The following is a 9,584-nucleotide window of genomic DNA, read 5'->3' as shown; positions in this document are numbered from 1 at the left end:
GGGATCTCCCTAGTTTTCAGTAAATTTGATTTTTGCAGGACTCCTCTCATTGTGGACCCTGGGCTTTGGCAGCATGATTTTCTGCACACTGTTAATGGCTGTGGACTTGCCTCTGGTTTGTCTGCCTGGAGGAGCTCCTCCATTACTGTTGTGAGGTTACGAGTGTCTCCAGACAATAACAGAAATAACCCTGGCCACCCACAAGGAGTAGTTTTGGCGCACGGTTATGCCGTGTGGAACTGCTGTGGGTCTCTCGGCAGCACTTTCTACACACCGCGGTGAGAGCCAGCGCTTCCCCACCCTGCTGTCCTTCCTGCTCAGGCACCGCAGGCAGAGGTGAAACAGGCCCTAACCCTGAAATCCTGCGTCAGCACTGAAACGGATCCGTGGCTTTTACACGCCAACTATACCTGTCCTGTGCTTTTAGTACATGTTTAACACGTAAGGCTGTGGACGCGTAATGTTTGCGAACATCTGCAATCGCGATACGTGCGGAGCTGCGAATCCCCCTGAAAATCCGGCTCGTAAAGTGCCGTCCCCAGCACTGTACCCTGAGTTTTGGGGCAAAGCCGCGGCATCTCCCACCTCCGCCACCACCCGTGAGGGGAAGGAAGCGGCGGTGCCCGGCCCGACAGCGGGAGCGGGCCCGCGGCGCTCCCGGCCAGGCCGCAGGGGGCGGTCCAGGCCCGGCGCCTCTCGCCCCGGCGCAGGCGCCGCCGTGGGCCCGCGGCGGAGGGCAGCTCGCCCCGGGACGGCGGCTCCATGCGCTGCCAGGTAGGTGCCACCAGCCGGCCACCCCGGGCCGGTCCGGCCAGAGGCTCGGCCGGTGCCGGGCAGGGCGGCAGGGCTCCCGCTATCCCTGGCCCCGATGGGCAGCGGGAGCGGCCTGGGCGGCGGGCGCGGGGCGCGGATCCGCGGTCACTCATCGCCCCCGCCCTCTCCGCCTTTCCCCCGCTGTCCTGACAGCCGGGGGCCGAGGGACGCGGCTGGGCCGATCGGCATCGAGACGAGCCTGGGAAAGCTGTTCTTGGCGCTCTGCTTCTGGTTGTGTGCTTGTATTTTGGGAGCGGTTTTCTGGGCAGGCCCTGAGCGCTGTTTGTTCCCCGGGCAGGTCTCGGTGCTGTATTTCGCCAGGAGCGCAGAGCTGGCCGGGCTGCGCTGCGAGACCCTCTCGGTGCCACGGGAGATCACCTCTCTGCAACTCTGGGAGGAAATCGTCAAGGTCCACCCCAGGTATGCAGCTAGTTACCCTTGAGGCGCACAAAGAAGTGTGGATTTTTTAAAAAAAATTGTAATGCCAATTCGGATTTTAGTATTGGGCTGGAACATATAGCAGTACTTCAACAGCACAAAACCAATGGTCTTACCTTCTTTTGGTAACCCTAAACACTAAATTTTTTTTTTGTGTTTTGCACAGGTGGTAGTGTTGTAGCTTTTTGTATACACAAGGAAAGCCCAACTGCAGGAGATCTACCCAAAACTGGGCCTGAGAGTACACGTGGCTCATTGTCCAGGAGGGCTGTGGTGTGGTAACCTGAAAACTACCATGTTACTAGTCTGTGGAGAAGATGAGATGTTGCAAGCACAGCCAGGACAATAAATAAGAAATAAATGATAATATGCAGGTGTTTCCAATTTCTTAGGTTAGATATTAGGAAGAAGTTCTTCATTGAAAAGATGCAAAGACATTGGAATGGGCTGCCCAGGGAGGTGGTAGAGTACTGTCCTTGAAGATTTTTAAGGAAAGATTGGACTTTGTGCCGTGGTCACTGAGTGCTTTTCAAATTGATTCTGTGATTATCTGTACTGTGAGCCATTGGTCCGAGCCTATGGCACTCTCTGCAGGGCAGGTCAGAAAGGGAGCTGAAGCCCCCACAGGCTTCCAGCCACTCAGCCCTGACAGAGCAAATATATTCTGCCATTTCAGTGAAAAAGACCCACTCCACTGCTGCTTGCATTTCATAAGGAGTCTGGACTTGAGAAAGTATGCTGTAAGGATCTCAGCAGCATTGGTGCTTTTGGGGGTGTTAATAGGGGGGTCCCCTGAGGGGGATCCCCTCAGTTTAAAGCTGAGGGAAGGTGCTTAGTCTCCTGTCAAGAACGAGTCTGATGGACAAAGGTGCAACACCATTTTGAAGGGATAGAAGGGGGTAAAGAAAAAGTAAGGTATAAAACAGGTCCTCAGTGCTCTGGAATTTCTATAACTTTGGACTTAGCTGTCCAAGTCTTCGTTTAGGCACAAACTTTCTTTAGTAAAATGCTCTCAAACACTGTTAAAAAAAAATAACTATTTAACATTGTTATCTGTTTCTAAGTGAGAAACTCTTCACAAAACGCTGGACCAGGGACCTTTCCCTCACAGAGAATTGAAATAAAGTGTGTTTGGGTGCTAGAGGCAGTAGGGAATGCATATATTTTACTTTGCAGTCTTTTTGTCTATGTTAGCAGCAGCAGTGGCACTGTTCATCGTTTTGCTGTAATTTGTCAACTTTGTCCTTTTATGAATGATGACTTGGGGCAGTAGAATTTTCTGGAAAAACTCAGTATAGTTGTAGGGCATTGACCACAGACTTCTATTCACATTGCTAATGGATATTCAAATTGCAGCTTGAGCGTACTTGACAGTGCTTTTCTGTTCCACACATTTTCCCCAACTAATTAGCTTGCAAGGGACTTTAATTAGAGCCCTTCCTTCTAATGGGCACTTCAGTTTCATGGTAGTGCACAGTTCTTTAGTGGCTGCTTTACTTTCATACAATCCCTCCCTTCAGTCTGTTCTCTGAATCAGTGCTGCTGTGTTTTGCTCAGCCTGTGCCTTGACTACTTTTGTCTATCTGGCTGGTAGGAAGCAAGATGATTTTTACTTGTACTCCTTTGGTCTGCCTACTTGTTTTCAGGCAGTACAGCTGAGCTGGTTATGCCAGATTTTGTAGTCTCAGAGAAGAACTGTTATCATGCCTGTGCCACCTGAAGTAAAATGCAATTCTTTTTTCTCCTGTCTTACTGCTATGGCCCTCATGCTTGCTAGGTAATTGCATTTAGTCATAGAAATTATTCTCTGCCTCATGATATCCTGAGCTGTGGACTCTCACAGCAATATCTCACATAAAAAATCTGTAGAAGATCTGCCAGAAGTCACATCACATTTGCTCTCTTAGTTCTGTGGTCACTCCTTATCAACAGCAGATTTCAGACCTGGAAGTACAAAAGACTCAAAGCCTTACAAAGTCTGAGCACACACAACAAAAGCAACTCTCTGACTACTGAATCTTCATGAGATCTCATGAACAGCATACCACAATGCTTCTTGATGTGTAAGAAAATTGCTCCAGTCCTGCCAGACTGCATCAAGACAGTATTTCCTTCTAATCTCAAAATGGATAGTTGATGGCACTTGAGTTACCAACTTTTTTATTGTAATCTTCTGAAGTGGGTCTGGAATGGATTGGTTTGTTCTGACATGGGCCTATGACAAATCCAATTCCTGATTTCTGAAAATTATACTGATCTAATTTCTTCTTAACCATTACAAGAAAATCCAAGATTAGGAGGTGTGTGTTTGTTGTATTTTTTACAGTCTCTTGGAAGTGAATTTGTGTAAGTCTCAGTAGTTTTTACGTCAGCTGCCCTATACTGAGCACCAGTTTGCTGTTTAATGAAATCTCATGGTGAAATGCAGAGATTGTTTGGAAACCCATTTGTGCTCTTGCCAATCCCCCTCAGGCTTGCTCTCATCCGGGATCAAGTGGTATTTGCTGTTCGGCAGGAGTACGTGCTTCTTGGAGATCAGCTCCTGGTCCTGCAGCCTGGAGACGAGGTTGCCATCATCCCACCAATTAGTGGAGGCTGAACCTGCCCAGGTTCTGTTAGGTAGGTATCACTTACTGCCTAGTTTCCTGTGGAGTGTAATCCTGTGCTAAAATACTCATGAATTCTGTGTGATGTTTCAAGAGCCTTTTCTTGTTTAGGTCTGAAGATGTGATTGCAGTTCTCTCCCTCCACCCCAGTACTCTTTAGAGAAAACCCAACTTGTGTTTCTGTCTGGTGAGTGCAGTTGTGGTGAGCAGAAACTATAAGCCAGTGTGCCAGTTAATGATTAACATGTATGCAGTAAATGGGATACACTTGCCAGAGAGGTCAGGCGTTGCTTTGAATCTGGGTTTTAGGTCTTGTTACTCTTCCTGGTTGTTTCTTCCTACCAGTGGAAACTTGACTTGCTTAAACAAGATAATAATGAAAAAATTCCTGCCACTTTTTAACAGAAAATATAATAAAGTAAAAATAATTGACTGCTGCATAGAAATTTTGTTAGCTTGTTGCTGTTAAAAAGGTGTCCTTAGAATAGCTTCATTTCTTTGCTGGCTTTCAAGTGCCAGTACATCTATTCACTGCAGCTTGTTCCATTGCTGCTGATCAAATTACTTCTCATTCTGAGGTGATCTGATGACTGGCTTCTACCAGATAAGTTAGAAGTGTCTTCTGTGTGTCTCTAACAGACTGATAGTATGAGGTCCTGAATGTCCTGGAGAGCATACTCAACTTTAGGATTAGAACTCTAATCCATGTTTATCAGAAATCTCTGTTTTAAACTGTTTGATTTGATGAGATAAGTAGGAGGGATCAACAATCACCACAGATTTACCAGCACTACACAGTGGTCTGTGCTGGTTGAATGTACTGTTAAACCATGGCCTTGGGCTAATTATAGTTTCATCCCACTGTACCACACTTTCCTATCAGAAAGAAATATGTATGCAATAAAACCAAGTCATTGCTTGCTATTTGCAGTTAATATTCTCTCAGCGAGACTGCTGAGAAATGAATTTCACATGTAGACTAGTCTTTTGGGCAAATAGATAGTGCCTGTGTTGTGCATAAACTGGGGCATGAGCCCTGGATAAAAGCAGTTGGCTGATGCTAGTATCTTCAGGAACAACAACAGAGTCTGTTTGGTTTCAGTTTTTCTATTGTGATATGGAAGAAAGCGAAGATGTGCCAAAAGATTTTATCAAGCTCAAGTCTGAAAAGCTCTCTGTAGATGAAGTGTCAGAGCTGGTTGTTTCACCATACTGTGGGGCAGTGTCTCTGTTCATTGGTGAGTTTAATATCTGTGAGCTAAGTCACTAGACATGTTACTAGTCTAATAAATGTAACTTAGGTTGTCCACATCCCAGACTTGTAGTTCTCAAATAAATCAGTTCCTGGTCTGAGCATATTCTGTTTAGAAAACAGGTTCTGAATTATTAGAGCAAGACCATGGCAGCTCTTAAATAGCTGCCATGGGCTAAAGTGGTGTGGAACTTTCTGGCTGGTATGACTATCAGAGGACTGAACAGAACAGTAGCTCTGGAGTAGAGAACTGCCTTGGAGATGTTCTCCTGTTCCCTGGGATACAACTTGTTCATTGAGGGAAATGGAATATTGTGCTATGGCAGCTACATGTCCACACCTGTATGTGAGGTTCTGTTACTCAGGTCTTAGTTGAAAGTGAAGTACTGTTCTACCAGTGTGCTGGTGAAGGTCAGACTGGTAGCTCTGTACCATCTTTAATGTGCATGGCACACATATGAAACTGCTTTGTGCTTAAACCTTAATGCTACTAGGCTCCTAAATACTGGGAATTTAAAAATTACGTGGACAAATGCCATTATAACCTTGTATAACCTTACCAGTTACCACAGAAGATGTCCCAGCCTTGGGCATTGTGGGCTGCCGCTCTGTGTAATGTGTAAACTAAATTCTCCCTTCTCTATAGTAAAGATTTATCTTGTTCAAATACTCTGATTATGCAGCCATGATTAGGGGAGGTTGTTTATATTTGCACAGCGCTGACCTTGACCATAGCAAGAGATCCTGGGTTTTTAGTCTGTATGAATATAGTGTATAATGTGTATTATAAAGATACAATACATATTCATTTATTCAGTGCTTTTAGTTGATAAATCATTTTTTCTTTAGGTACTACAAGAAATAATTTTGAAGGAAAAAAAGTGATTCACTTAGAATATGAAGCATATACTTCAATGGCAGAGACTGAAATAAAGAAAATCTGCAGAGATGTTAGACAGAAATGGCCTTCAGTCAAACATATTGCAGTGCACCATAGACTTGGGTATGTATGTCCAGATCCCATTCTTCTGCAACTGGAGTATCAATCCTTGTCTGCTGCATGGGAAACAAGGATAGTTGCAGAACCCACAGGAGCTTTTAGAAACCATAGTGCAGCAAAGCTGGCTGCAGGATTAAGCTCTTGCTCTGGAGCTAAGTTTCAAAAATTTTGTTTTCAAAAATGTGCTTATTGGTAGGGTTTACTGGAGTCCACACTTAGCCTGGCAGGATCTTTGATGCTGATGTAATATTTTGAAAGTGGGGAGATATTTCACTCAGCCAGGGAAGGCTGGAGGCTGTTGGTTTATTTTGTTCTTTATTTTTTAGAGGTGTGAAGTTGGCAGTGCATTATTTTTTTCTTCTCTCTCCTGTTGAGGGGCTGCAGAATGTTCCTATTGTCAGATTTTAGTCTATTTATGCTACAAAAAGTCTGGAAGCTCAAGCTGTGGGGCATAGTAATTGCCAGCCATGCTTGTGGGAGAACCTGCTGTTGTTCCTTTAGTTTTGGATAAGCATTTTCGCTTTGATTCAAAACGTGGAATACTAGTGTCTGACGTACTCTTGGGCCTTCCCAGTTCAGGTGAGATTTCTTGCTAAAACTAGCAGGATTTGCAGAAATCCTGAAGGAACTTGGGATGTGATTGCAAAGGGTAAGTAAGATAAAAGGCCTGAGGGGTAGTTTCCCTAGATTTCCTCTATAGTCAACAAGGGTAGCTGTCATGAGGGCAGCTCAAGCATTTAGGCTGAGATTTCTTCCTGTGGACTGGGCTGAAGGACTCTTACTATAGAGGGAGGATTAGGAGGCAGATTTGGGAATGCTACAACTGCAAGGAGAAACACAGAACTTTGTGCTTCTGTTACGTTTAACACAGCACACCAAGTAGGAAACTTGATAATCTAAAATCAGAATTCATCAAAAATTTGGTTTCATTGCAAAATCTGCATAGTGTGAGGTAATTAATTTCTTCTTTCACAAATTCTTATGCAAACTGAGATGATTTCTTCGGGTTTTAGGTAAGAACTGGCTGTTCTAACTTGTTATTGTTCATTATTAAGCCAGCTTCCAGTGAGTTTCCTATGCATTGTTACAAGTTAACAATTTCCCCCTCTTAATTCCATAGGCTTAATTTTAAAAAAAGAAAGAATTGAAGAAAAAAGCCTATGTCTGGTGGGTTTATTTATTCTAAAGTGTGGAATTCTAACATCTGGTACTGATTTTGGTTGTGGTTTTCTTTCTTTTAAAAAGTGTATAATCTTTTGGATGTGGTTTGACACTTGCTCAGTATGAATGAGTCAGGAGAGCATGTGGCCAGAATAGTGACGTGACATGGCTACAACTTTTGGGTGCTCTTGATGTTAAGTGTTAGCTAAAGCTGCTCTTGTTCCTCTTCTCTCCCTAGTGTGGTTCCAATAACTGAAGCAAGTGTAATTATCGCAGTCTCCTCTCCACACAGAGCAGAATCCCTTGAAGCTGTAATGTACTGCATCAATACCTTAAAAGCATCTGTCCCTATATGGAAAAAGGTATGTTTGGGGACAAAATCAAATTTAGGCCTATGCTAGTCTTAGACATCTGGGCTGCCTTAGCAGCATTCCAGGCAGTAGCAGCTGCTCCTGATGGACTGTCAGTGTCTAGCAACAGTGAGTTTCCTCTGTTGCAGCCAGGCCCATACGTGGCAGGTGGAGCATCTGGAAGGTTCTCCTGTACCATCTAGCTCCTCTTTATTTTGAAGCCATCCTAGGGTGAAAGCAAAGAAGGCCTGAGCTGTCCTCTTTTGAGTAGCAAAACTCAGTTCTGCACAGACTTGTGGAAGAATTTGAGTCAGCTTAGCTTTGGACAGCACTGCAGTTTGGAAGTAACAAGAGCATTTCTTGCCTGTCTCTTTGCCCCTCATCGCTGTAGCCATGAGAAAGCACAGAGCACTAAGCAAAAGCACACAATGAGCAGAAGTCTCAAAGCTAGTATAGGCACACAACAGTCTGTGGAGAAACCACCCCAAGTCTAGAAAGAACCTCATTGTATAACCTCAGTGTTGCATGCAAATAATGAGCATTATCTCTGCCTCCTCTCCCTGGCAGAATTTGGCATGTGGTTAACAGTGATATTTCCCGCATTACTTCACTTTTCCAATACCTCCTTGAGGAGATGGAAGTTCTCTCAGAATAAATAATCAGGGACTCAGAATTTGCTGCTTAGCACTGGACTCCAGCTGGGTAATCCAGTCTGTCCTAAAGATCTATTAGTTATGTATTTGTGTATCAATGTAATTTTTATTTTAATATTGACATTTTGTTACACCTAAATTATTGTCTCAAAATGATGGTACAGTAGGTTAATGTAGCAGCATGAATGCTATGTATCTACAGCTATTACATAATTTCTTCTAGATCTCTTTGTTAAATTGACTTCAGCATAGGTAGGCCCTTTAAAATTCAGTGGGGATCAGCCCGGGGTTCAGCCAAGTCCGTATGTTCTAAGGATGCTGCCCTCTCTTCTGCTTTCCAGCCAAGTGCTGTGCAGTCCTGATGTGATCAGTAAATGATAGTGGGATGGCTGTTGAGTTGTTTGGCCTGGTTTGTAGCTGTATGTAGCAGACTCACAACATTTCCCATTCTTTGTTTATATTACAGGAGATTTATGAGGATGAATATTCTTGGAAAGAAAACAAGGAATGCTTTTGGGCAAATTCAGAAAAATAATTGTACTCTTTTGAAAATAAAGTCTTACTCTTCCTAATGGGCATATTTACCTTTGAGTTTTTATAGAGAATCTCTTATGTTTCTAAATGGTTCTAACAGATGTTTCAATTTCAGTAATTTAGTTTGGACTGAGTGAAATGAATGATGATTAATTAGGGGTTTTAGGTATGTTGACTCTCCTTTGGAATTGCCTTTTTGTGTATTTTTAACATGGAGTCAGTTTTTAAAAGAATCTTCCCTAAAATTCTTTGTTGCAAGGTGATAAATACTGTTCTCTGTGATAAATACTGTTCTAATTCATTTACCTTGGTAGTCTGTGTTCTCTGTCTGCATGGGAGGTCACCACAGGACAATTAGGTTTTTTTCAATCTTAAAGTTCAGAGAGGTTTAATTTTATATGACTGCAAGCTTTATGCTATTTTGACATTCTTGTAACACGAAAGCTACTTGAAGTAGATGAACTGTTTTAGTCCAAACAGAGAAGAAAATACAAACTATACCCCCGAGTTATTAACTTTTTAGTAGTGGTTATGTTTCAGTAGCTCTGTCTCACAGAAAGATTTTTACTGTGCAGCTGATATTATGAGTCCATTGCATTAAAAAAAATATGGATAGAGATTGATTCAAAATTAAAGCTAGTACTCTACCAGCAAAAAGAATTGCCTTATGTCATGGTTTGACGCTGGCACAATGCTAGTGCTTTTATGAAAATATATTTTCTTTAGTGTCTGCTGTGAGATGTGACTCGGAATAGAGCAAAGCAGGCTCTAACTTTG

The 9,584-nt window shown here is 43.3% G+C and overlaps 1 protein-coding gene across 5 annotated transcripts; it reads left to right on the top strand.

Moving 5' to 3' along the window:
- The first annotated feature begins 677 nt into the window (after positions 1-677).
- Positions 678-8,845, top strand: MOCS2 (molybdenum cofactor synthesis 2). Of its 5 annotated transcripts, XM_084224908.1 has the most exons (6): positions 678-774; positions 1,112-1,233; positions 3,767-3,870; positions 5,959-6,112; positions 7,509-7,632; positions 8,740-8,845. In XM_084224908.1, exons 1-6 carry the CDS (start codon positions 763-765, stop codon positions 8,806-8,808), a joined length of 585 nt encoding a protein of 194 aa, XP_084081034.1. In that variant the 5' UTR covers positions 678-762; the 3' UTR covers positions 8,809-8,845. The 5 variants fall into 5 exon arrangements, 2 of the variants coding, with proteins under 2 accessions (XP_084081034.1, XP_084081035.1); XR_014616903.1 differs by lacking the exons at positions 7,509-7,632; positions 8,740-8,845 and adding an exon at positions 3,969-4,044 and having other exon boundaries at positions 3,724-3,870; positions 5,959-6,083; XR_014616904.1 differs by lacking the exons at positions 5,959-6,112; positions 7,509-7,632; positions 8,740-8,845 and adding exons at positions 3,969-4,044; positions 4,960-5,019 and having other exon boundaries at positions 3,724-3,870.
- The last annotated feature ends 739 nt before the right edge of the window (positions 8,846-9,584 follow it).

Source organism: Fringilla coelebs (genome assembly GCF_963513975.1).
Source record: "Fringilla coelebs genome assembly, chromosome: Z".
Lineage (NCBI taxonomy): Eukaryota > Metazoa > Chordata > Aves > Passeriformes > Fringillidae > Fringilla > Fringilla coelebs.
Note: the sequence above shows the minus strand (reverse complement) of the source record. Positions and strands in the feature narration are given on the sequence as shown.